Source organism: Somniosus microcephalus, chromosome 1 (genome assembly GCF_052327205.1).
Source record: "Somniosus microcephalus isolate GS21.2 chromosome 1, FLI_Smic_1.0, whole genome shotgun sequence".
Lineage (NCBI taxonomy): Eukaryota > Metazoa > Chordata > Chondrichthyes > Squaliformes > Somniosidae > Somniosus > Somniosus microcephalus.
Genome location: NC_140987.1, coordinates 59,162,079 through 59,189,623, shown reverse-complemented (window position 1 = coordinate 59,189,623; position 27,545 = coordinate 59,162,079). Strand labels below are relative to the sequence as shown.

Here is a 27,545-nt window from a genome sequence, read left to right as displayed (position 1 = left end):
GTCTTACGAAGAAATAATGCGACAATGTCTTTTAATGTGACTTGTATCATTGTATGGTATGTTATGTAAATAAATTATAAAAATGCTTTTTCCATGAAGGCAAAGCTGCCAAAGTATGCTCGGAGTTGAGAGAAGAATTCAATCGGGTGAAACTGTGGTGTGTGATATTGACGACGACAAGTTCACGTGACATTCCTTTGCCTGCTATTTACTGCTGTCGTTAGTCTATTTATGTTAAACTGGTTACGCCATTGTTAAAGCAGGAATGAAAGAACTTCAGACAAACATGTTAACACTCTTGTTACTAATTTTGCTCAGCACTATTTCATAGAAACATAGAAACATAGAAGTTAGGAGCAGGAGTAGGTCATTTGGCCCCTCGAGCCTGTTCCGCTATTTAATGAGATTATGGCTGATCATCCAAATTCAGTACCCTGTCCCTGCTTTCTCCCCATATCCCTTGATCCCTTTAGCCTTAAGAAATATATCCAACTCCTTCTTGAATATATTTAATGAATTGGCCTCAACTGCCTTGTGTGGTAGAGAATTCCACAGGTTCACCACTCTCTGGGTGAAGAAATCCCTCTTCATCTCAGTCCTAAATGGCTTACCCCTTATCCTTAGACTGTGACCCCTGGTTCTGGACTCCCCCGCCATCGGGAACATCCTTCCTGCATCTAGCCTGTCTAGTCCTGTTAGAATTTTATAAGTTTCAATGAGATCCCCTCTCATTCTTCTAAACTCTAACGAATATAAGCCTAATCGACCCAATCACTCCTCATATGTCATTCCTGCCATCCCAGGTATCAGTCTGGTGAATCTTCGCTGCACTCTCTCCATGGCAAGAACATCCTTCCTCAGATAAGGTGACTAAAACTGCATACAATACTCAAGGTGTGGTCTCACCAAGGCCCTGTACAACTGCAGCAAGACATCCTTGCTCCTGTACTTGAATCCTCTCGCTATGAAGGCCAACATACCATTTGCCTTCTTAACCGCCTGCTGCACCAGCATGCTTACCTTCAGCGACTGGTGCACAAGGACACCCAGGTCTCGTTGCACTTCCCCTTTTCCCAATTTATTGCCGTTCAGATAATAATCTGTCTTCCTGTTTTTGCCATCGAAGTGGATAACCTCGCATTTATCCACATTATACAGCATCTGCCATGCATCTGCCCAATCACTCATAGGTTATACACAGCAGCTTAGTGAAACCAAGACAGGCTGACAGAAAACAGTTAACCAATGGGGTATATCTCCCAGATAAATCAGGCTAGGTATGGGAAATGGCAAGGACAAACGTACATCTGATTATGGGAAGCAAGATTCCTCAGTGTGCTATTTTTAACACATTGGTTGAAGCATTTGCATCAAATTCCTGTCTGTTCCTTTTTTTTTAATTAATGAATTTAAAATAAATGGGTTAGTAGCTTTGTTGAATACATAGACAGGATTTTGTCACAAATACCTTAGCAAGTGTACCAAACTAGTACACTGATGAATTTCAATGTATGAAATTCCCATATTCCCCACCCCGCAGCCCCGCCCCCCCCCCCCCCCCCATGTCTCACACCTCACATGGCTGAGGAGACAGCTCAGTGAGCCAAGCCCAGTTTAATCCTGTGGTGATCTTCAGCTGGCCACCGGCAGGCATATGGCAGATACCCGATGGTAATCTTTGCCTCTAACCGGTGATGGAAAGTTCAGCAGAGCTGGAGATCGAAGCCGTGTTTCCTGCTCCTGGTTAACCTCCTCTAACACATCGCCCCTTCCTATCTCTGTAATCCCCTCCAGCCCCACAAGCCCCCCGAGATATCTGCACTCCTCTAATTCTGGCCTCTTGAGCATCCCTGATTATAATCGCTCAACCATTGGTGGCCGTGCCTTCAGCTGCCAAGGCCCTAAGCTCTGGAATTCCCTCCCTAAACCTCTCCGCCTCTTTACCTCTCTTTCCTCCTTTAAGATGCTCCTTAAAGCCTACCTCTTTGACCAAGCTTTGTGGCTCGGTGTCAAATTTTGTTTTATAACACTCTTGTGAAGCGTCTGGGGACGTTTTACTGCATTAAAGACGCTATATAAACACAAGTTGTTGTTGTGCCACTGTACAATCTCCATCTTACTGTTACTTGACCTCTATGGTTGTCAAAACTCTATTTTGTTTCCACAGGTCACGGAAACCACTTTATTACGTCACACCATTGCAGAGTGTCAGGCGTGCGGTGAGCATCTTAACATTTTTTTCCCATTTTTAACTACAACCCTGAAATGTGACGTTAACATTTAGTATGAGGGACAGGGGATTTTCACCTGTTCAGGTGCTTTTTTTCCACTGGGTACCCTTACAGTCTCCCACACACCTCTGACATACTCTCCACCTTTTTTAAATCTGGGGGTCCAGGTTGGAAAGTACAGAAAGTAAATAATGTCATGTTTTGCCCCCAAATCTATCTAGAATTCCCCAGTTCCGTCAAAGTGCTCCACTTAACATCCTTTCCAAGAAACGACTGAACTTGGTGACCACCAGCAAGCCCCGTGACTCATATGGGGAAGAGGCGAGGCAGAAGTATTCAGAGAGGGAATGCCAGGGAGTTGGCCCCAGGTAGCTGAAGGCGCTGCCATAAGGCTGTGAGTTCACTGCCGGGGTTAATGGTTGAGGCAGAAACTACGTCAACATTCAGGATTAGGTGGATGAAGGAAAAGTGTCTGAAGGGATATCGGAACGGGACGGGTAAATGTGATTCGAAGTAATTGCTCACATGGAGGTTAAACAATGGCACGGACTGGTTGGGCCGAATGGCCTGTTTATGTGTTGAGAATGATAGAGTCTTCATCAATCTTAAATTGCATTGACGTACTAGCTAAAAAAATATTCCCTTGAAATGCTTCCTTCAGCAGACATCAGTCTTGGCAATAGGCGGCCATATTTTCTGCTCTTAATGCCCATTTTGGTTGATGTCGAATACCAAGACAAATAGTGCTTGCAATGCCACTTTGACATTCTAGCCTGCGAGAAAAGAATTTATTAGTATTAACGATTGGCATTAATTTAGTGCTATCTGTTTAATAACGCTAATTAAGAGCTTATCAATAGCTTAATGCTGATTGGTGTTGTTTTCCATTGGGTGCAATTAATTCTGCAATAAATCTGGTGTTTGCAGGGCAGTGCCAGAAAGCATGATGTTATAGTTGGAGGCAAGATTTTTTTAACTACAATATCTATTACTATGCAAGTCATTGTATGTATCTTAAATATCAATGTGGAGTGCACGTACAGAACTGTAATGTGTGAAAAGATGCAGAAATATTCAGAGAGGGAATGCAGAGAGTTGGACTTAGGTAGCTGAAGGGTCTGACAGGGTAGGTGCAGGGAGGATGTTTCCCCTGGCTGGGGAGTCTAGAACCAGGGGTCACAGTCTCAGAATAAGGGGTCGGCCATTTAGGACTGCGATGAGGAGAATTTTTTTCACTCAGAGGGTGGTGAATCTTTGGAATTCTCTACCCCAGAGGGCTGTGGAGGCTCAGTCGTTGGGTATATTCAAGACAGAGATCGATAGATTTTTGAATATTAAGGGAATCCAGGGATATGGGGATAGTGCAGGAAAGTGGAGTTGAGGTAGAAGATCAGCCATGATCTTATTGAATGGCGGAGCAGGCTCAAATGGCCTACTCCTGCTCCTATTTCTTACGTTCTTATGTTTTTATGCATTTATGTGTAACGCAATGGAAATGGGTGTCACCAAGTAAATGGGTGAGCTGAATTTATTGAGGGCAATTTAGGTGCATGGGCATTAGTTGGGTGGGTGTGCGCAGTTGCTGCCTAGAGGAGTTGGCATGGGACCCGATTGCTTTTTGTGGTGGGCCCCCATTATAGCGGAGTCGTCTAACTGCCAGCGTGAAAGGTGCTTCCCAATAAGAAGCTCTCCGATTTGGAGGTGTGAAATGGGGTCAGGCGGCCCCTCGTGAACAGCCTCCTGCAGCAGCTTAAAGGGGAGGTGTATTCAGCATTGGGATCAAAAAGAAGCAGCACTGTGGAGTAGCTGCCAAAATGTGTGCAGAACCTACTGCAGCAACTACATAACGTTTCCAATGCCTTAAGATGCAAAGCCCACTGCCAGAAAAAAGGTCTCCCAAAGCACCACCCAGCTTTACCTGACCGCAGCTGAAGATTTCTTTAAGTATCGCTGGAAATGGCCGCCTCCCAACTTGTCTGCCCGTGATTGATGGGTAGGAGCAGGAACTGGAATTAGTCAGATGGACAGAGACAAAAGTGACATTGGAGTCTTCATTGTGTCACTTGACCTCTATTTGCGTATATGTATGAGGTTCCCAACTATTTCCAATGGGAGCTCCGGCTGTTCGGGTGCCAATCTATCTGAAAATCGGGACAGATGTCATCGCAGCAGTAAGTCGCCGTGCCTACCTCCCATTTGATTTTAATTCTGCTACTGCCTCATTTTAAGTGCAAAAATGGAAGAGTAAAGATGCAAAAATGGCCCCCATTGTGCTTATGAATGTCACTCTGCTTTTGTAGCCTTAGTGCTCCTTCTCAAACCTGTGGCTCCCAATCCTCTTCTATGTGTGTGATCCCAGGAGTGTTGAGGAAGCTAGTGCTTGTGAAAGGTCCCTATCTGTTTATGGCGAAGATGAACATCGTCCACCTTTGGCCACAAGCAATCTTGGTGCGTTAACTTCCTGAAATGGCACCTACTTAGCACGCACATGGGGCACCTCCGACAGTGCAGCATTCTCTCAGTACTGCACTGGAGCGTCAGCCTAGATTATGTGCTCGTGTGTGGAGTGCAACTTGAACTCACAACCTTCTGACTCAGAGGCACTGGTGCTACCATTGAGCCAAGGCTGACACCTGTCAGGGCTGAAGAGGGTTATCTTGGTCTACCTTCTCCTTTGAGTAACCTTAGCATAGAGGATTGTTTTAAAATGAAAGCATCATGACTGCTATTAGGAAGTTGGTAGTGACCTGCATGATCCTGTATTGCTGCTCACTGGACATTGATGGGAGTGGAACCTCTTGTGGTTCATGACGACCATGGGGCTCTGTGTAGGGGCCCAGGATGGCAGTGAGTGCCATCAATCATTTCCGGAACTTTCGGGAATCCTGTGATGCAGAAAAATTGCAGGTTCTTTCATTCTGCTGTCGGGATTCCGAGAGCAGGTGTTTGCCATGCTAAGCATCAGCTGTGACCCGCTTAATATATCTCTGCACTCTGAACTAATGTTGCTGATGCCCTCTATGGTAGCTTGGAATAAGCTGAGACATAAAGGGAGAAAAATTCGGTTGCTTTGCTCCTCCCGTTGGGGGCGCTAACAGGGCGCAAAGCAACTAGCGCCCGGGCGCGGCACCGCTAACGCCTCCCACGGAATTCAGCGGGAGGTGGCGGTGGCCGGTAGCGCCCCCCGGCGCGGCGCCTCCAGTGATGACATCATTACCGTGCACAGCGCCCCACTTGCGCCCTGGCCGCAAACTTGGCTCACGCCCCCCCCTGACCTTCCGCCAGACGCTATGTCCAACAGGGTCAGGGGGGCGATCTTGCGGCCGGGGCGGTGATAATTAAATTGCAGGTGCCGGGCGGCCATTTTTGTTTTGGGCTGCCTGCCAGCTCTGCCCTCCTCTTGAGTGCCAGGCTGTTTTGCTGGCACCCCGCTCCCTGGTGAGTCAGCAGGACCCTGGTGTGCGCTGCACTAGGCCCCTCCCCTTTAATAACTTTTATGGGGCGCTAAAAGTAGCGCCCCAGCGAAGTTAGCGCCCCAAAGGGGGCACAACCCAATTTCCCCCCAAAATGTTAGCGCTGCAGTGACCCTGACTGTTATTGGCAGTACTACATCTGTGGTGGACGTTATCTGCAGGTCAGATTCCAAGAATTTGGAGTTTTCCTCGCACATTCCCAGGTGTGCGTGGGTCTGTATGCACGACCTTGTGTCTAAGGGCTGCTTTCATCTTCTTCCAAATAAGAGAAAATTCTTGACTGGAATTCCTATATCCCAATTTCGAGGTGTCGCATCGGTAAATCTGCGACTAAAAATCTGAGACAAAAATGTCTACAAGTGAACAAACTGCCCAATGAAAGCAAAGAGTGAAATATTCAGCTCCCAAAGTTAAAGGCCCTAAAATTCCCCAGGGATATTCCCAGTGTTCCACTGTAACTTCAATGGGGAGACTGGCGGAACCTACAGGGAAACGGTACAAATGGCCGATTTCAGTGCCTACACCATTTCCCTGAAAATTCCGTCAGTCTCCCACCAAGGTTATGGGAGGAGACTGGGAGAACCGCCTGTGGAATTCCAAGGCCAAAGTCCATTTTCATATATATTTCAAAGTACTGCTGATTCCTCCTTTCACTGCTGACTTCACATCTGCACAAAACCTCCTAGCCCACATTTGTTCTTGGGATGTGGGCAGCGCAGGCAAGGCTAAATTTATTGTCCATCCATGCTCTGAAAAGGTGGTGGTGGGCCTTCTTGAACCACTGCAGTCCTTGTTAGAATCCACCTCCACAATGCTATTAGATTGGGAATTCCAGGCTATAGATCCAGAGATGATGAAAGAACAGTGATATATAACCAAGGCAGGATAATATGTGACTTGGAGGGGAACTTGGAGGTGCTGGTATCCCCATGACATTTCTACTTTTGTCCTTCTCCCTGGTGAATATTGTGGGGCTAGTAGGCGGGATGGAAAAAACAAGTACATAGCGCAATCCCAGCAAGAACATCCTATTGAAAGGAATCACACAACCGATTTAAAGTGTTAGAAATCCAGTTTTAAGGGCTACATATTCACACTCCAAACACATTAGACTAGCCAGTGATTTGGCAATAATAACAGACAAATAGTCATTATGTTTGTATGACACTCCTGTATCCATCATTTTAATGGAAATAAGAACATAAGAACATAAGAAATAGGAGCAAGAGTAGGCCAATCGGCCCCTCGAGCCTGCTCCACCATTCAATAAGATCATGGCTGATCTGATCCTAACCTCAAATCTTCTATCACTCTGCATCCACCCGAACCCATGTGATCTCCCGGGAGAGGCGAAAAACCAGATAAAGACCCAATGGCCAATTTGGGAGAAAAAAATCTGGGAAATTCCTCTCCGACCCATCTAGGCGATCGAAATTCTTCCAGGAGATCACTCTGTCCCTATATTTTCTACAGTACTTACCTTCTGTAAAGACGATCTCCACCCCAGCCAGGAACAGGAATAAAACCATCTCCTGAAATCTAACAGAATTAGAACACAGTAGGAGCAGAACAAGGCTACACGGCCCCTGGGCCCGCTCCACTACCCACAGGGCCATGACCATTCCGAACCCAGACTCATGTCCAATTTCCTGCCCGCTCCCCGTAACCCTTTATTCCCTTTACTTCTAGGAAACTATCTATTTCTGTTTTAAATTTATTTAATGATGTAGCTTCCACAGCTTTCTGGGGCAGCAAATTCCACAAACCTACCACCCTCTGAGTGAAGAAGTTTCTCCTCATCTCAGTTTTGAATGAGCAGCCCCTTATTTTAAGATTATGCCCCCTAGTTCTAGTTTCACCCATCATTGGGAACATCCTCACCGCATCCACCCGATCAAGCCCCTTCACAATCTTATATGTTTCAATAAGATCGCCTCTCATTCTTCTGAACTCCAATGAGTAGAGTCCCAATCTACTCAACCTCTCCTCATATGACCACCCCCTCATCCCCGGGATTAACCGAGTGAACCTTCTTTGTACTGACTCGAGAGCAAGTATGTCTTTTCTTAAGTATGGACACCAAAACTGTATGCAGTATTCCAGGTGCGGCCTCACCAATACCTTGTACAACTGCAGCAATACCTCCCTGTTTTTATATTCCAACCCCCTAGCAATAAAAGCCAACATTCCATTGGCCTTCTTAATCACTTGCTGCACCTGCATACTAACTTTTTGAGTTTCGTGCACCAGGACCCCCAGATCCCTTTGTACTTCAGTACTTTCCAGTTTCTTGCCATTAAGATAATAACTTGCTCTATGATTTTTCCTGCCAAAGTGCATAACCTCACACTTTCCAGTATTGTATTCCATCTGCCAAATCTCTGCCCACTTACTTAACCTGTCTATGTCCCTTTGCAGGTTTTTTATGTCCTCCTCACTCACTACTTTCCCTCCCATCTTTGTATCATCTGCAAACTTTGATATGTTACACTCGGTCCCCTCCTCCAAATCGTTAATATAGATTGTAAAGAGTTGGGGACCCAGCACTGACCCCTGCGGAACACCACTAGTTACTGGTTGCCAATCTGAGAACGAACCATTTATCCCAACTCTCTGCTTTCTGTTAGAGAGCCAATCCTCCACCCACGCCAGAATATTACCCCCAATCCCGTGATTTTTTATCTTGAGCAATAATCTTTTGTGTGGCACCTTGTCAAATGCCTTTTGGAAGTCTAAATACACTACGTCCACTGGTTCCCCTTTATCCACCCTGTATGTTACTTCCTCAAAAAACTCAAGCAAATTTGTTGACTATTTGCTCTAAATGGCTTAATACCACCATTAAAATAGGGGACAGTAGAATGTCATACAAGCATGTTAAGTGTTCTTCTACTATTACCAGCAACAATGATAAGTGCCATTCTCCATATATGGTATGGTTACTATATAGAATTATTTATGTATATTATTTATATATATATGTGTGTATGGAATTTGTTGTTATCATGCTTCAAGTTATTTTCTGGTAAACTTGCAAGTAACAACATCAAAATGTATTCGAACATATGTCAGTGCACATTATTGCCACATAACAATAGGCTGTGCTCTTCAAAAAATAATTCATAAGAACATACGATCATAAGAAATAGAAGCAGGAGTAGGCCATTCAGCCCCTCAAGCCTGCTCCACCATTCAATAAGATCATAGCTGACCTTCTACCTCAACTCCACTTTCCTGCACTATCCCCATATCCCTTGATTCCCTTAATATTCAAAAATCTATCGATCTCTGTCTTGAATATACTCAACGACTGAGCCTCCACAGCCCTCTGGGGTAGAGAATTCCAAAGATTCACCACCCTCTGAGTGAAGAAATTTCTCCTCATCTCAGTCCTAAATGGCCGACCCCTTATTCTGAGACTGTGACCCCTGGTTCTAGACTCCCCAGCCAGGGGAAACATCCTCCCTGCATCTACCCTGTCAAGCCCTGTAAGAATTTTGTATGTTTCAATGAGATCACCTCTCATTCTTCTAAACTCTAGAGAATATAGGCCTAGTCTACTCAATCTCTCCTCATAGGACAATCCCCCCATCCCAGGAATCATTCTGGTGAACCTTCGTTGCACTCCCTCTATGGCAAGTATATCCTTCCTTAGGTAACGAGACCAAAACTGTACACAATACTCCAGCTGTGCTCTCACCAGGGCCCTATATAATTGCAGTAAGATGTCTTTACTCTTATACTCAAATCCTCTTGTAATAAAAGCCAACATACCATTTACTTTCTTAATTGCTTGCTGTACCTGTATGTTAACTTTCATTGATTCGTATACAAGGACACCCAGGTCCCTCTGAACACCAACATTTCCCAATCTCTCACCATTTAAAAAATACTCTGCTTTTCTATTTTTCTTACCAAAGTGGATAACTTCACATTTCTCCACATTATATTCCATTTGTCATGTTCTTGCCCACTCTCTTAGCCTTTAGTGAAGCACTGTGAGATGTTTCAATGTGAGAGGTGCTGCATAAATCCAAGTATTATCATTCAGCATCACTCTGCGACACTTAAACCTCGAAAAAAATGGGAGAGAGGCTAACTGTAAATTTCTACAAGCCTGGTTTGCAGTATTTATTATGTATATAAATGGAGTGGTTCATATGATACTAGGTACAGACACATAACTGACTTCCACATATCAATTACTGCATTTCTAAATCTCCGATTTTAGGTGTTGGATTAATTGAGCCGGAGGAAGAAATTGAACTCCCCGTGATCCCCACCATGTCTAAACCCAGATGCACTGCTCACTCTTGTTTCCGAGGTGTGAAATGTATTGAGACTCAGGATGGATTCCAGTGCGGCCCCTGCCCGGCAGGGTTTATAGGTGATGGAATTCGGTGTACTGATGTAGATGAGGTAGAGTACAATGGCAAAACCAATGGTGGATTTCTATTCATTTTATTTTGTAATCATTTTATTTTTGATTACAATGAAACAAAAAAAAAATTCCTTTTTTTGTAAATCTTTGCTTACAGTTATCTTGGCAATGGATAATCTTGACTTGTATCTAATGATCCTGATTCCCAATTTTCCCACGTAGTGTCAGATGAGCCCATGCTCTTCTGGAGTTCGCTGTGTGAACGCTTTCCCTGGTTTCAATTGTGAGGATTGTCCAGCAGGCTATTCAGGACGAAGAGTCCAAGGGGTGGGATTGGAATATGCAACGTTACATAAGCAGGTAAGCAATGGACACAGCATGAAAGCCTTACTTGGAAGCGCAATAATGTGGGAATTGGGAGTCAAGAGTGTAGGGAATGGGAGTAAGCAGAAAGTGGGAGTGGGAGTTGAGAGAGGGTGGAAACGGAAGTCAAGAGAAAGTGGGACGAAAGTCGGGACTAGGTTGGAATGGGATTCAATAGTAAGTGAGACTGAGAGTCAAGGTAGTGTAGGGAATGGAAGTCAGAGGAGGTGGAACTCAGGAGAGGGTAGAGAATGAGATTCAAGTGAAGGTAAGAACTTGGAGCAAGAGAAGTGTGAATGAGACTGAAAAGAGGGGAAGGAGTCAGGAGAGGATGTGGAATGGGCATCCAGAGAGGGTGGGGAGTCAGCTAAGCAATGAGAGAAGAGCACTGGGAACAGTCTTGCAGAGTGGGGTGTGAATGAAGAACAGAGACTGAGTTAAAGAACAAATTGGAAATCAAAATTAAGTGAAGAGTGTTGGTCTGATGTCACTTTCAGGAACCCCAATCTTTATCGTTGTTGTACATTAGCCTTTATATTTTTACTTCCAGGTTTTATTTATTTATTTGTTCTTGGGATGTGGGCAAAACTGAAAAGACTGCACTTACTGCCCATCTTTAGTTGACAGCTGAGTGGCTAGGTCACTTGAGAGGGCAATAAGAGTCAATCACATAGGGGGAATTTTAAAACAGGTAGGATGTTAAAATATTAAAAATATGAATCCTGACCCCAACCCGTCTTCGATCCACCCACTTCCGGTTTTAACGGAGGTGTGAGGGGTACGGGCAACTAACCCACTCGCTGGAGGTGGCTTGGCAATTTAATTATTACAATAAATAAAGCTGCTTACCTCATATTTATCCACCATTTTAAATGTAACCCTGGCCAGCCGGGTTTCCTGAGCCTTGGGGGAAACCCAGCGGCTAAAGCTGTGCGACGGCTGCTGGATCCAGAAGGTAAGTGCCTTTGCACTGATTCACCGAAGCACCGCGATCAAACAACCCTTGACAGCCATTTAATTTATTTTAAATAGATTAGCAACTGCATTAAAATAGCACCGACAGGAATTGAATGGAAGTAGGTTAACCAGTGCAATAAAAGTTGCGCCGAGTGGAAATTAACCCCCAAATTGCTAGCAAAAAGACTAAGTGGGTGAATTTCCACAAGGGTTCTCCCACTTGTCCACCAGAACAGCAGCAGGGGAGCTGCAGAAATCCTGCAATATCATCACCTCAGTGGCCAACAGTTCAATCTAAATGGGTAAGAATTTACTGATTACATTAAAGCAAGTCAGCAAGGCTCGGAAATAAGATTCATGTGCGGCGTGACTAACCATAATGAAATGTATTTGCAACAGGTCTGCATTGATATAGATGAATGCAGTGATGGAAGGAACGGAGGCTGTGCTGCGAATTCCCAGTGCATTAACACCATGGTAAGGATCCTGACAACTCCACTACCTTCTTAATGCATTTTATTCAAAAGACTGCAGACTGCTTGGCATAGGGAATTATTATTTTTTATTTGTTCCTGGGATGTGGGCGTCGCTGGCAAGGCAAAGCATTTATTGCCCATCCCTAATTGCCCTTGAGAAGGTGGTGGTGAGCCCCCGCTTGGAACCGCTGCAGTCCGTGTGGTGAGGGTACTCCCACAGTGCTGTTAGGGAGGGAGTTCCAGGATTTTGACCCAGTGACGATGAAGGATCGGCGATATACTTCCAAGTCAGGCTGGTGTGTGACTTGGAGGGGAACTTGGAGGGAATGACTTTTGAAAAAGTGTGAGAATGTTTAAGAAACAAAAAATATGTTTTAGTCATTAAGAATTGGACAATATGGCCCCGATAATAACTCCGAGGCGGAAAGACAGTGATAGGGGATTCTATCGTAAGGGGAACAGATAGACCTTTCTGTGGCCCTAGACATGACTCCAGGATGGTATGTTGCCTCCCAGGTGCCAGGGTCAAGGATGTCACTGAACAGCTGCAGGGCATTCTGAAGGGGGAGGGCGAACAGTCAGAGGTTGTGGTTCACATTGGTACCAACGACATGGGTAGAAAGAGGGATGAGGTCCTGCAACAAGAATTTAGGGAGCTAGGTAGCAGATTAAAAAGCAGGACCTCAAAGGTTGTAATCTCTGGATTACTCCCGGGGACGTACTAGTGAGCATAGGAATAGGAGGATAGAGCAGATGAATGCGTGGCTAAAGGTTGGTGCAGGAGGGAGTGCTTTAGTTTCCTGGATCACTGGGTCTGTTTCTGGGGAAGGTGGGACCTGTACAAGTTGGACGGGTTGCACCTGAACCGGAACGGGACCAACATCCTTGCGGGGGAGGTTTGCTAGTACTGTTGTGGGGGGGGGGGGGGTTTAAACTAACTTGGCAGGGGGATGGAATACGGAGTGGAGCTATAGTAGGGGGTGATGCACAGCCAAATATAGAGGAAAAAACAAGTCAGCCTGGAAGGCAGAGCAAATATGTAACGGTACAAGGGAGTATGGCAAAGCTGGATGGCATTTATTTTAATGCAAGGAGTCTTGCGAGTAAGGCAGATTAACTGAAGGTGTTGATGAACACATGGGAGTATGATATTGTTGCTATCACAGAGACATGGTTGAGGGAGGGGCAGCACTGGCAGCTCAATATTCCAGGGTATAGAATCTTCAGGCGAGACAGAGGGGGGTGTAAAAGAGGAGGGGGTATCTCAATATTAATCAAGGAATTGCTGCTGTAAGGAGGGATGATATCTTATCAGGTTCCTCTAATGAGGCCATATGGGTAGAACTTAAAAACAAAAAGGGGGCAAGCACTTTGCTGGGAGTGTACTATAGGCCCCCAAACAGTCAGGGGGAGATAGAGGAACAGATATGTAGGCAAATCTCAGAGAAGTGTAGAAATAATAGGGTAATGATAGTAGAGGATTTCAACTTCCCCAATATTAACTGGGATAGTCAGAGTGTGAAAGGCTTAGAGGGTGCAGAATTCTTAAAGTGTATCCAGGAGAGCTTTTTGAGCCAGCATGTAGAAAGTCCTACAAGAGAGGGGGCAGTACTGGATCTAATTCTAGGGAATGTAGCCGGGCAAGTGGTAGAAGTGTCAGTAGGAGAGCATTTTGGTGACAGTGACCATAATTCGGTGAGATTTAAGGTAGTCATGGAAAAGGACAAAGATGGACTGGAAATAAAGTTTCTAAATTGGGCAAAGGCCCATTTTAATATGATAAGGCAGGAACTGGCCAAAGTGGACTGGGATCAGCTACTTGTAGGAAATTCCACATCAGAGCAGTGGGAGTCTTTCAGAAAGGAAATAGAGAGAGTACAACGCCAACATGTTCCCGTAAAGGTCAAGGGTGGGACCAACAAACCCAGGGAACCCTGGCTGTCAAGGGATATACAAAAATGGATTAGGAAAAAAAGGGAGGCTTTTGGCAGATACAAAAGACTAAAAACAGTGGAAGCCCTAGAGGAGTATAGAAAGTGCAGGGGGGTACTTAAAAAAGAAATTAGGAGAGCAAAGAGGGGGCATGAAAAAACACTGGCGGGCAAAATAAAGGAAAATCCCAAGGTGTTTTATAAGTATATTAAGGGCAAGAGGATAACCAGGGAAAGAGTAGGGCCCATTAGGGACCAAAGTGGCAATCTGTGTGTAGAGCCGGAAGATGTTGGTGAGGTTTTAAATGAATATTTTGCATTTGTGTTCACTATGGAGAAGGACGATGTATAGAAATCAGGCAGGGGGATTGTGATATACTTGAACAAATTAGTATTGAGAGGGAGGAGGCACTAGCGGTTTTAGCAGGCTTAAAAGTGGATAAATCCCCAGGCCCTGACGAGATGTACCCCAGGCTGCTGTGTGAGGCAAGGGGGGAGATTGCAGGGGCTCTGACACAAATTTTCAGAACCTCACTGGCCACAGGGGAGGTGCCAGAGGACTGGAGAACAGCTAACGTAGTACCATTATTCAAGAAGGGTAGTAGGGATAAACCAGGGAATTACAGGCCAGTGAGCCTAACATCAGTGGTAGGGAAATTATTGGAATAAATTCTGAGGGACAGAATTAGTCTCCACTTGGAGAGGCAGGGATTAATCAAGGATAGTCAGCATGGCTTTGTCAGGGGGAGATCATGTCTAACCAATTTGATTGAATTTTTTGAGGGGGTGACTAGGTGTGTGGATGAGGGTAGTGCAGTTGATGTCGTCTACATGGACTTCAGTAAGGCTTTTGACAAAGTCCCACATGGGAGACTGGTCAAGAAGGTAAGAGCCCATGGGATCCAGGGCAATTTGGCACATTGGATCCAAAATTGGCTTAATGGCAGGAGGCAGAGGGTGATGGTCGAAGGTTGTTTTTGTGACTGGAAGCCTGTGTCCAGTGGTATACCGCAGGGATCGGTGCTGGGTCCCTTGCTGTTTGTAGTATACATTAATGATTTAGATATGAATGTAGGAGGTATGGTCAGTAAGTTCGTAGATGACACGAAAACTGGTGGAGTGGTAAATAGCGAGGAGGGAAGCCTCAGACTACAGGACGATATAGACGGGTTGGTCAGATGGGCAGAACAGTGGCAAATGGAATTTAACCCTGAAAAGTGTGAGATGATGCATTTTTGGAGGACTAACAAGGCAAGAGAATACACAATGAATGGTAGGTCCCTAGGAAGGACAGAAGATCAGAGAGACCTTGGTGTGCATGTACATAGATCCCTGAAGGCAGCAGGACAGGTAGATAAGGTGGTTAAAAAGGCATATGGGATACTTGCCTTCATTAGCCGAGGCAAAGAATAAAAGAGCAGCGAGGTTATGATGGAGCTGTACAAACGCTAATTAGGCCACAGCTGGAATACTGTGTGCAGTTCTGGTCGCCAGATGTGATTGCATTGGGGAGGTTGCAGAGGAGATTCACCAGGATGTTACCTGGGCTGGAGCGCTTCAGCTATGAAGAGAGACTGGATAGGCTGGGGTTGTTTTCCTTAGAGCAGAGAAGGCTGAGGGGGGACCTGATTGAGGTGTACAAAATTATGAGGGGCATAGATAGGGTAGATAGAAAGGAACTTTTCCCCTTAGTAGAGGGGTCAATAACCAGGGGCATATGTTCAAGGTAAGGGGCAGGAGGTTTAGAGGGGATTTGAGGGAAAACTTTTTCACCTAGAGGGTGGTTGGAATCTGGAACTTACTGCCTGAAAGGGTGGTAGAGGCAGGAACCCTCACAACATTCAAGAAGCATTTAGATGAGCACTTGAAACACCATAGCATACAAAGCTACGGAACAAGTGCTGGAAAATGGGATTAGAATAGCTAGGGCTTGATGGCTGGTGCGGACACGATTGGCCGAAGGGCCTCTTTCTGTGCTATATAACTCTATGACTCTATGGGGTCGATTTTGTGGAACCTGTCGGGAAGAAGGCGGGACTTCCCTTTTCGGGTTTTTGACCTGCCTACTTCGGCGTCCGGCCAATCCGCGCGATTTTCCCTTGATTGACCTTGCTGAGCCCGCCCAGTGGGCTCAGCAGGCCAATTAATGGCCACCCGGCAACAGGTGACGTCACAGACTGCAATTTCATCCGTCAAGATTTCCTGACAGATGAAATATCAGTGTCTCACAGCTGTTTGAAGCTGTGAAACACTGACAGTCTGAGTTCTGACATGAGTCCCTCTGCGCAGACTCATTTAGAACTCTCAGCAGCACTCAAAGCTGAAGGCTGTCACTTTTGACAGATCGCAGCCGTTCAGCTTTAAGCGCCGGCTGAGTGATGCGCTCCCGACAGCTACAGGAAGAAAGGCTGTGAAGGTAAGTACAGGTAAGTTAAAGTTCTTTACACACTTCAGACACACCAAACACACTTACCTTCACACTCATGCACCCATCACTCACCTGAGCGCCGACATCGCGACCCCTCCAACTCCTTCAACCCGACGACCCGCCGCTCCAACCTGGCGTGGTTTGGAGCCGTCGAGAAAGCCACACGAAACCCCTCAAAATAGGGATTAGGCTAGAAACTGCCTGTTAACTACCTGTTAACAGGCAGTTAATTGGTACTAATCCCTTCCCGACTGGTTTCGGCGGGTCCCAGTGCGGGGCGGGTACCCGCCGCCCCTGAAACTTACGTGCGGCGGGGTTTTGGGTGGGATGGTGTTGGGACCCCCGAATTCGGGATTCCCCCCCCCCCCCACACGCCTGAAACCCTGCCTGACGGCTCCCTGAAAATCTAGCCCTATGACTCTATAAAATATGTCTCTCCTGCACTATGTATCAAATTCCCTCATCTGTACTGTACTGTACTATATCTCTCCCTCCTGTAATATATCGCTCCATCTCACCCCTGTATTATGTCACTCTCTCTTTCTCCTGTACTTTATCTCTCACTCTCTATCTTCTGTACATTGACCACGCTCAATCAGCTTTGACCACGCTCAATCAGCTCCGATGGACGGGTCACATTGTCCACATGCCCGATACGAGACTCCCAAAACAAGCGCTCTACTTGGAGCTCAGGCACAGCAAGAGAGCCCCAGGTGGGCAGAGGAAACGCTTCAAGGGCACCCTCAAAGCCTCCTTGAAAAAGTGTAACATCCCCATTGACACCTGGGAATCCCTGGCCCAAGACCGCACAAAGTGGAGGCGAAGCATCCGGTAAGGCGCCGAACACCTCGAGTCTCTTCGCCGGGAGCAAGCGGAAGCCAAGCACAGGCAGTGCAAGGAGCGCACGTCAACCCAAGCACCCCACCCACCCGCCCCTTCAACCACCATCTGCCCCACCTGTGACAGAGACTGTAGGTCCCACATTGGACTCATCAGTCACCTGCAAACTCATTTTTTTTTAAATGTGGAAGCAAGTCATCCTCGGTTCCGAGGGACTGCCCAAGAAGAAGATTATCTCTCATATTCTTTGTCCGGTAGGAACCTCTCAATTCCACCTGTGCTATATCTCATTATACTGTCTTTCCTGTGCTGTATCTCTCTCTCATACGGCACTTGTCACCCTTTCCCTCCTGTAATGTATCCTTCACTGTCGCTCCATGAATTGTATCACTCGCACTCTCTCTCCTGTATGGTAATTCTCACATTCTTTGTCCTGCATGGTACCTCTCAATCTCTTCTGTACTATAACTCTGGTACTGTTTCTCCTGTGCTGTACCTCTCTCTCTCCCATACAGTATTTCTCATCTTTTCCCTCCTGTAATGTCTCCCTCTGAATTGTATCACTCTCAATCTCTCTTACATACGGCATGTCTCTCACAGTCTTTATCCTGTTTGGTACCTCTCAGTCTCCCCTGTACTATATGTCCTACTGTAGGAGTCGCTGGAAATCAACAGACTGCGAGACTTTCGTAGCAGCAAAGAAAAATGCATGTTAGCTTTATTAACTCTCCGCATGGACTGAGGGACTCGGCCTTGTCGCAGGGCTATGACGTCATCACACAATCGACGACTCTTAAAGGGACCCTGCCCCGATAACCCAACCAAGTTCTGTACATAACGTGGAGTGATAACATTGGCTATACATAGTGAATTGTGTTACTGTCCCTATGTGGTCTCCGCCACATACATCCCCCCAGAATTCACTAGAACTGGCAATGTCAGTCGTTGAGGGGCCCGGATCACATGGCCGAAACGGCTCCTTAAGTCCAGGGCAGGGACCGGGGGGGGGTCGCCGGAGGGTCCCCGGGCGCTCGGTGGTGGACTGAGGGTGCAGAAGCCGGAGGTCGGCCCCGCCGCGGGGGCTGAGCCAACCCAACGGGTCGGTCCAGATCCAGGTGGGCCGACTTAAGACGGTCCACGGAAATGTAGTTCGGCTTACCGCCGACATCCGCCACGAAGGCCTTGTCCCCGGCTTCCAGGACGCGGAATGGTCCGTCATAGGGTGGGTGAAGAGGTCCCCGGTGGGCGTCGTGGCGGACGAAAACGTACTCCGCCGCACGAAGGTCGGGCAGAACGTGGGACTGAGGGAGACCGTGCTGCGACGTGGGCACCAGCGTGAAAACCTTGGCGTTGTCCAGGAGGGCAGACCTATGACGGGCTGCGGACCAAGGGTCCGTGGCGTTGGGGACGAAATCCCCGGGAACCCGCAGCGGCTGCCCGTAGACGAGCTCGGCAGACAAGGACTGGAGGTCCTCCTTGGGGGCGGTCCTGAGTCCCAGCATGACCCACGGGAGTCTGTCGATCCAACTGTCGTCCCGGAGGCTGGCCCGGAGCACGGCCTTCATGGAGCGATGAAACCGTTCGCACAGCCCGTTAGCCTGAGGGTGATATGCGGTGGTGCGGTGGAGTCTCAACCCGAGGCCTTGGGCGACAGCGTTCCAGAGCTCCGACGTGAATTGGGGCCCCCGGTCGGAGGAGACATCAGATGGGGCGCCGAACCGGGCGACCCAAGTGTTGATGAATGCCCGAGCCACATCGGCGGACGTTGTTGACGACAGCGGGCCGGCTTCCGGCCATCGAGTGGTTCTGTCGACCATCGTGAGGAGGCGGGTGAACCCGCGGGAGGGCGGCAGGGGCCCCACCAGGTCCACGTTAACATGGTCGATCCGCCTCTCGGGCACCGCGAAAGGCGCCAACGGGGCCTTAGTATGGCGATGCACTTTCGAGCGCTGGCATACCACGCAGGTATTGGCCCAGTCGCGAACGTCCTTCTTGAGCCCATGCCAGACGAACTTAGCCGCCACCAGCTTCTGTGACGGCTTCCTGCCCGGGTGGGAAAGGCTATGGACGGCGTCGAAAACCTGTCGTCTCCACCCGTCGGGCATGGCGGGGCGTGGCTGCCCAGCGGAGACGTCGCACAGGAGCGTGGTGCCGGCATCGTCAAACGCGACGTCCGCTAACTGAAGGCCCGTGACAGCCGTCCTGTAGGCCTGGACATCCGGGTCGGAGGCCTGGTCGGCCGCCATGCGGGTGTAGTCGATGCCGAGGTGTACGGCGTTGGCGACGGCCCGGGAGAGACAGTCGGCGACGGGGTTGTCTTTCCCAGCTACATGCTGGATGTCCGTCGTGAACTCGGAGACGAAGGAAAGCTGGCGCTGCTGACGGGCCGACCACGGCTCGGAAACTTTGGCCATGGCGAAGGTCAACGGCTTGTGGTCCACGAACGCCGTGAACGGGCGGGCCTCCAGCAGGAAACAGAAGTGTCGGACGGTGAGGTAGAGGCCGAGAAGCTCGCGATCGAAGGTGCTGTAATTCCGCTCGTTGGGGCGGAACTGTCGGCTGAAGAAGGCGAGCGGCTGCCAGGTGCCGTTGACCCACTGTTCGTGGACGGTGCCGACAGCATAGTCCGAAGCGTCAGTGGTGAGAGCGATCGGCGCATCTGGCAACGGATGCGCCAGCATGGTCGCGTTAGCCAGGGCCCTTTTCGTGTCCGTGAAAGAATTGGCCATCTCCTCGGACCAGTCAATGGCGAGCTTGGCGGGCTTGCCTTTGAGGGCCTCGTAAAGGGGCCGCATAAGCTGGGCTGCCCGGGGAACAAAGCGATGATAACAGTTCACCATGCCCAAAAACTCCTGCAGGGCCTTCACGGTGAGGGGTCGTGAAAAATCCTTCACGGCCTCCACTTTCGACGGCAGTGGCACCGCCTCGTCCTTCGTGATGCAGTGCCCGAGAAAGTCGATCGAGGACAGCCCGAACTGGCACTTGGCCGGATTGACGATTAGGCCGTGCTGGCTGAGGCGTTCGAAGAGAGTCCGGAGGTGGGACACATGCTCCGTCCTGGAGGCGCTGGTGATGAGAATGTCGTCCAGGTAGACGAACAGGAATGGCAGGTCCTGTAACACGGTGTCCATTAGGCGTTGAAAAGCCTGAGCGGCGTTTTTGAGACCGAATGGCATGCGGAGGAATTCGAACAGCCCAAACGGGGTGATCACCGCAGTTTTCAGGATGTCCTGCGGCCGGACGGGGACCTGGTGGTAACCCCGAACGAGGTCCACTTTAGAGAAAACAACTTTCCCAGCCAGGCGGGCGGAAAAGTCCTGGATGTGTGGAATCGGGTAGCGGTCGGGGGTCGTAGCGTCGTTGAGGCGCCAGTAATCGCCGCACGGGCGCCAACCGCCACCTGGTTTCGGTGCGATGTGGAGGGGCGAGGCCCACGGACTTTTCGACTGGCGAATGATGCTGAGGCGCTCCATCATGTCGAACTCGGCTTTAGCGATGGCGAGTTTCCCCGGGTCGAGGCGCCGAGCGCGGGTGTAGACAGGCGGACCGGTGGTCGGGATCTGGTGTTCTACCCCGTGCTTGGTGGCGGCGGACGAGAAAGTGGGCTTCGTGAGGTCCAGGAAACCGGCGAGGAGGCGGGAAAACTCGTCGGAGGCCGAGAGTGCGCTGGACAACTTCGTTGTGCCGGAACCACTGAACGAACACAGGAGCGAACTGAAAGTCTCAGCGTTGATGAGACGTCGGTTCTTGACGTCCACCAAAAGGCCATTGGCGCAAAGGAAGTCAGCGCCGAGAAGGGGGGTGGACACTTTCGCTGTAACAAAGTCCCAAGCGAAACGCTGCCCGCCAAAACACAGCGCCACACTCCGTTTCCTGAAGGTATGGATGGAACTGCCATTGGCGGCTTCGAGGGCGGGGCCGTGGTTCCCCCCCTGTATGTCTATGGTTGACGCAGGCAGGACGCTCACCTGGGCACACGTGTCGCAGAGGAAACGATGTCCAGAGTCAGTGTCCGTAATGAATAACAGACTACCTGAATGGCCGACAGCCATGGTAGCTAATGAGTGGGCCTTCGCGTTTCCCGATGCGGTAAAGCTGCACGGGGGCCGGCACTTCTTAGCGTTGGGGCCGAACTGCGCGTGGTAGAAGCACATGCTTGGGGGCTGCCGCCGTCAGGCTGTGGCGGTGGGGGCAGGGCCCCGCATGGCCGCGCAGTGCTGTTGTCCGGCAGAGAAAAATTTGTCGGCCTCCTTGGCCAGGGCGCGGAAATCACTAATATGCGAGTTGGCTAAAGCCGACCGTACCTCCCCTGGCAGCTGTTGTAGAAACAGTTCTCTGAAGAGGAAGCACGGCTTGTGCTTGCCCAGGAGGGTTAACATGTGGTCCATCAGTTCTGAGGGCTTGGAGTTGCCAAGCCCGGGTAGAGAGAGAAGCTGGCATGCGCGCTCGGGTTCAGTTAGTCCAAAAGTCTCTAGGAGGTACGTTCTCAGCGTCGCAAATTTGTGGTGCTCCGGGGGGTCCTCGAGCAGGCTCACGACTCTGGCCGCGGTGGAGCTACCGAGAGCAGAGATGACGTAATAATACTTCGTGTCGTCCGCGGTGATGTCCCGGAGTGCAAACTGAGCCTCGGCCTGGGCGAACCAAGCGGCAGCCTGTCGTTCCCAAAACTCCAGTAATTTGAGAGAAACGGCATTCGTCGCCATCTCAGATAAAGTCTTTGGAAACATCCAAAAGAGAAACGGGGTCACCAATGTAGGAGTCGCTGGAAATCAACAGACTGCGAGACTTTCGTAGCAGCAAAGAAAAACGCGTGTTAGCTTTATTAACTCTCCGCATGGACTGAGGGACTCGGCCTCGTCACGGGGCTATGACGTCATCACACAATCGACGACTCTTAAAGGGACCCTGCCCTGATAACCCAACCAAGTTCCGTATATAACGTGGAGCGACAACAACATTGGCTATACATAGTGAATTGTGTTACTGTCCCTATGTGGTCTCCGCCACACTACGCTGTTTCTCCTGTACTGTACCTTTCACTCTCTTCCTACTGTGGTATAACTCTCACTCTCCCTCTTTCTCCTCCTGCTAACCAAAATGGGAGAAAAAATTAACTCTGATTTAAGAGAAGTATTAAATGAAGTGTTAAGAGAAGTAAGAGAGGAAATAGCAGAGGCTCTGACCATAATTTTCCAATCCTCTATGGCTACAGGTGTGGTACTGGAGGACTGCTAATATGGTACCTTTGTTCAAAAAGGGAGAAAGGGATAGACCGAGTAATTACAGGCCAGTCAGCCTAACCTCAGTGGTGGGAAAATTATTGGAAAAAATTCTGAGGGTAGTGCATTTGATATAGTCTATATGGATTTTAGCAAGGCTTTTGATAAGGTCCCGCATGGCAGATTGGTCACTAAAGTAAAAGCCCATGGGATCCAAGGCAAAGTGGCAAGTTGGATCCAAAATGGGCTCAGAGGCAGGAAACAAAGGTCGAAGGATGTTTTAATGACAGGAAGGCTGTTTCCAGTGGGGTTCCGCAGGGCTCAGCATTGGGTCCTTTGCTTTTTGTGGTATATATCAATGATTTGGACTTGAATGTAGGAAGTATGATTAAGAAGTTTGTAAATTATACAAAAATTGGCCGTGTGGTTGATAATGAAGAAGAAATCTGCGGATTGCAGGAAGATATCAATGGACTGGTCAGGTGGGCAAAACACTGGCAAATGGAAATCAATCTGGAGAAGTGCGAGATAATGCATTTGGAGAGGGTTAACAAGGCAAGGGAATACACTATAAATGGTAGGATGCTGAGAAGTGCAGAGGATCAGAGGGACCTTGGAGTGCAGGTCCACAGATCCCTGAAGGTAGCAGGACAGGTAGTGGTTAAGAAGGCATATGGGATACTTGCTTTTATTAGTCGAGGCATAGAATATAAGAGCAGGGAGGTTATGCTTGAACTGTATAAAACACTAGTTAGGTCGCAGCTAGAATATTGCGTGCAGTTCTGGTCACCACATTACAGGAAAGATGTGATTGCACTAGAGAGGGTACAGAGGAGATTTACAAGGATGTTGCATGGGCTGGCAAATTTTAGCTATGAGGAAAGATTGGCGAGGCTGGGGTTGTTTTCTTTGGAACAGAGGAGGCTGAGAGGAGACTTAATTGAGGTATATAAAATTATGAGGGGCCTAGATAGAGTGGATAGGAAGGACCTATTTCCCTTAGCAGAAAGGTCAATAACCAGGGGGCATAGATTTAAAGTAATTGGTAGGAGGTTTAGAGGGGATTTGAGGGGAAATGTTTTCACCCAGAGGGTGGTGAGTGTCTGGAACTCACTGCCTGAAAGGGCGGTAGAGGCCGAGACCCTCATCACATTTAAAAAGTACTTGGATATGCACTTGAAGTGCCATAACCTACAAGGCTACGGACCAAGTGCTGGAAAGTGGGATTAGGGTGGATAGCTTTGTCAGCCGGCACGGACAAGATGGGCCAAATGGCCTCCTTCTGTGCTGTAAATTTCTATGATTCTATGATAATGCCCAACCAATCCATAAAGGAAAGACATTAATGTTTTGTCTTTCAGTAAACCACCATTCTGTTCTGTGTCAGGATCAGAAAATAGACTTTCCATTGCTGTCAGCGGTGATTCATTCCAGTCTGTTTGCCTACCAGATTTCTAATTTATTTGCTGATTGTACTAGGGATCGTTCAGATGTGGGGCCTGTCGGACTGGATATGTAGGAGACCAAGTGAAAGGCTGCAAACCAGAGAAGAGCTGCAGCAACAAACTCTTGAACCCCTGCCACACAAACGCACAGTGCTTTCTGGGAAGGGACGGCGTCATTTCTTGTACTGTGAGTTTACAGCACTGACACCATGTGAATGAATGGCATTGAGTGCCATGGGCTGGCTGATAAAAGCAGTGCAGTAACAGAAAGCACTCTATGACTCAGTCAGATCTAATGCCATCTGTTTCTTTTTTTTTCAATTGAAATTGGATGCTTCGGTGCACTGTGAAATTAGAAACGACGTGGGATGTTTCAAGGCCTCGGGAGATTAAATGGCTGGGGTAGACTCCACAAAAGGGCGGATTGTACCTGCTGTGTGGATGAAGTCGGCTTAATGAGTGAATGTTGCATGGTCGCTATGGTCTTTCTGACATTCTGAATTAATTGAAGTGTATACTGCAATTAACACTATACAGTAGAGGGTGGTTGCAGGCAAGCCTTTGTGACTAACAATAATTGGGTTGGGGGAAATTGTTCCATTTCAGTGACTGAATGGAGTATCTTTAAAATAACCTCCCCACAACTAAAGTAATCTGGTATATGGGGTACATAAAGTGCATTTCATTTTTTCAGTTTAGTCACTGAAGGTGTGTTGCGCACAAACTTACACCCACTGTAATCAATGCATTCATTATAGTTTAACAATATATAAGTTATATAAGTGTAACTGGATAAGTACCAACTCGCTGTGCTAATAGTAAGATTGCATGTACCTTTCCAGATTTGTTACTTCCATTCCTCCTCCCCTCCCTCCGCACCCCTCCCCTCTCCTGAAATGTGGACTCTCTAATGAGGTATGGTTTCATGGGCACCAGTTGACCTCCAGCATTGTGTCCATGTTTGTCATGTGACCTTCCACTGTGAGCGGCATGCTATTAGACTGTGGGGACCATCACAGTTCAGCTCAATCCTGCTCTCAACTGATGTCCACAAATGTCCACTTCCAGCAGGGGTCACTGGATGGCAATCAGGGACGGAAATCCTGACCGATTTTCACTGCCCTGGTCCAGGGGGGTGCGGAACTCAGTTGTATCCCCCTGTGTCGCAACAATGCACTGGGTAAACTCAGTGAGCCACCGGTGGATCCATTTCAGGATTTTAATGTTGAGATTGTCACCAATATTTTGCTCATTCCAGTAACCTACTGCAAGCCCAAAATGGAGTAAAATTGGAATTTTTAGCGATAAAGAAGAAAAACTGTGGCCACTGGAAATCTACAAACAGAAAAATGTTGGAAATATGCAGCAGGTCAGTCAGCATCTGAAACAGAAGAAAAGGCTACAATTGCAGGTCATGGCCGGTTTTGCTGAAGTTCATTTGTTCCTCGTCCTCTTTCAGATGCTGATTGAACGGCTGTGTATTTTTAACATTTTCTCTGTTAATTTCTACGCTTTGAAGTTAACTGTTTACTGTACCAACTGATTAAAATGTTTGTGTTTCTCGAGCTGAAAGATGTCAGTGCTGGAGATGGGAACGCTTTCCACTTTTGTGCTCCAAGCTTCGGTATCTGCAGGTCCCACAGGACTTCAAATAGCACTTGGCACAGCCTCCACCGCCTGTGCATGACAGACTGCTCATGGCTGCCTTGTTTCCTTCTGTAGTGTGGAATCGGCTGGGCTGGAAATGGTTACATATGTGGCAAAGATACCGACATCGATGGAAATCCTGACCAGGAGCTCAGGTGCCCCGATAAGAGCTGCAGAAAGGTTAGCAAAATGTATAAATTCACACTGGCTGTGTCCAGTTACAGTAAAGATGGGATTCAATCACAGCAGAGCACCAACACAAAGATGCACAGAGTATATATTAATGCATGGTTAGAGGGCACGTGGCAATCTGTAAGGAAGGGAAGGAAAGGAGGCAGCAGGACGGAGGGGGCTTCAGAGCTTGGAACTGCGTAACTTTAATTAAGTTTATAAAACATGTTTAGCATCAGATTATAATTAGACTTTTCCTATAGATCTTGCAAGTTGGCTGCATTTCTCTGGTAGTTCTCTAGTACTGTTTTCTGTGTCAGCATACCAGATATGGAAACAATTAAACAATGAGGTTATTATGATCCAAACTGTGTGTAAATAAAAATAAATGTCCAGGAAAGTCACAGGAAATGTGTGGTAAGTAAGCTAGATAAGCACGTGAACAGATCTTGAGCCTCAAAATTCAAGGGCCTCACTTTTCTGACTGAGTATGTCGGAGCGAAACCCCCGCACGCCCACGCCCAAAGTCAGATCCCCATCCCAAATTCTGGGTTAGGGTCATTAGCATAGTTGGGGTGGCCCTTCTTAGGCAGAGTGGAGTCCTACTGAGGCCCAAATGGGCTGAGGTTAAAAAAAAATTAATAACTCTATTCAGCTCCCACTGGAGTTATTCCAACTCTCGAAGGTAATCAATCCTAGCCAGGTATAACTGGCGAGAGTTCCACTAAGGCTTTTTAAGGATACAAGAGCTGGAATTTCAAGGTCTGGTTCAAATGAGTTGGAATTCCGACAGAGCCGGGATCTAGCCCAAGTTCTGACTCCCAAGGCGAAAAATGGAATTTGCTTCTTCTTCAGCCCAAGAAATATTGGAGCCTTGGAGTTTCATTTCCTGTGGTAAGGCACAGATTAGTATGTTCATGGAAATTTGCTCCATGCACTATTTCACTGCAGTCATTAACTTATTAATTTATGTGAATATGGTACATAGTGCACTATGAGAAGAAAATAAACCTAGTTGTTTTTTTCCCTCCAGGTATCTCTCCTACTTTGATTTTCTCTTCTCCTATCTAACCCCTTCCCTTTTCATTTCTCCCTCGTTTGGTTTCCTGTTTATTTGTTTATGCTGCATTTCCTTCCCTCTTTCTAGCATTTACCTGATTCTCCTATTTATGCTTTAATCCATTTTATTTACTTATTCTCCCTTCTCTTTTGATTTTTTCACTTTCTCTCTCTGATTTTTTTGGCCCTGAAGTTAACATTGTAGGCGAAGAACCTGGCAAGGCTGGGGATGTGGAGGCCCCGCTGATCTTGACTGCAGGGCCTCATTTGAATAATTTTGGTCTGACTCCCACCCGACAGCCGGCCAGATTGAATGCCTGGCCAGTGGGCGGGAACGGTAAGTAGCGACAGGAGGCCACAGCCGGAGACCCGTGGGACGGTCAGTCTTCTTCTTAGGCAGTCCCTCGGAACCAAGGATGACTTGCTTCCACATTAAAAATGAGCTCGCAGGTGACTGATGAGTCCAATGCGGGACCTACAGTCTCTGTCACAGGTGGGGCAGATGGTGGTTGAAGGGGCGGGTGGATGGGGTGCTTGGGTTGACGTGCGCTCCTTGCGCTGCCTGCGCTTGGCTTCCGCTTGCTCCCGGCGAAGAGACTCGAGGTGTTCGGCGCCTTCCCCGATGCTTCTCTTCCACTTTGTGCGGTCTTGGGCCAGGAATTCCCAGGTGTCGGCGGGGATGTTACACTTTTTCAAGGAGGATTTGAGGGTGTCCTTGAAGCGTTTCCTCTGCCCACCTGGGGCTCTCTTGCCGAGCTGGAGCTCCGAGTAGAGCTCTTGTTTTGGGAGACTCGTATCGGGCATGCGGACAATGTGACCCGTCCATCGGAGCTGATTGAGCATGGTCAGAGCTTCGATGCTGGGGATGTTGGCCTGAGCAAGAACACTGACGTTGGTGCGCCTATCCTGCCAATGGATTTGCAG

The 27,545-nt window shown here is 48.0% G+C and overlaps 1 protein-coding gene across 1 annotated transcript in view; it reads left to right on the top strand.

Annotated features, from left to right (window-relative positions):
• The window catches only part of thbs4a (thrombospondin 4a), a 127,377-nt gene that overhangs the window by 59,576 nt on the left and 40,256 nt on the right, over positions 1-27,545 (top strand). The window contains exons 6-11 of the mRNA XM_085982019.1: positions 2,168-2,219; positions 9,936-10,123; positions 10,308-10,445; positions 11,805-11,882; positions 23,779-23,931; positions 25,467-25,571. Of these exons, the coding sequence (XP_085838145.1) occupies positions 2,168-2,219; positions 9,936-10,123; positions 10,308-10,445; positions 11,805-11,882; positions 23,779-23,931; positions 25,467-25,571 (714 nt within the window). The remainder of the gene's footprint in view (positions 1-2,167; positions 2,220-9,935; positions 10,124-10,307; positions 10,446-11,804; positions 11,883-23,778; positions 23,932-25,466; positions 25,572-27,545) is intronic.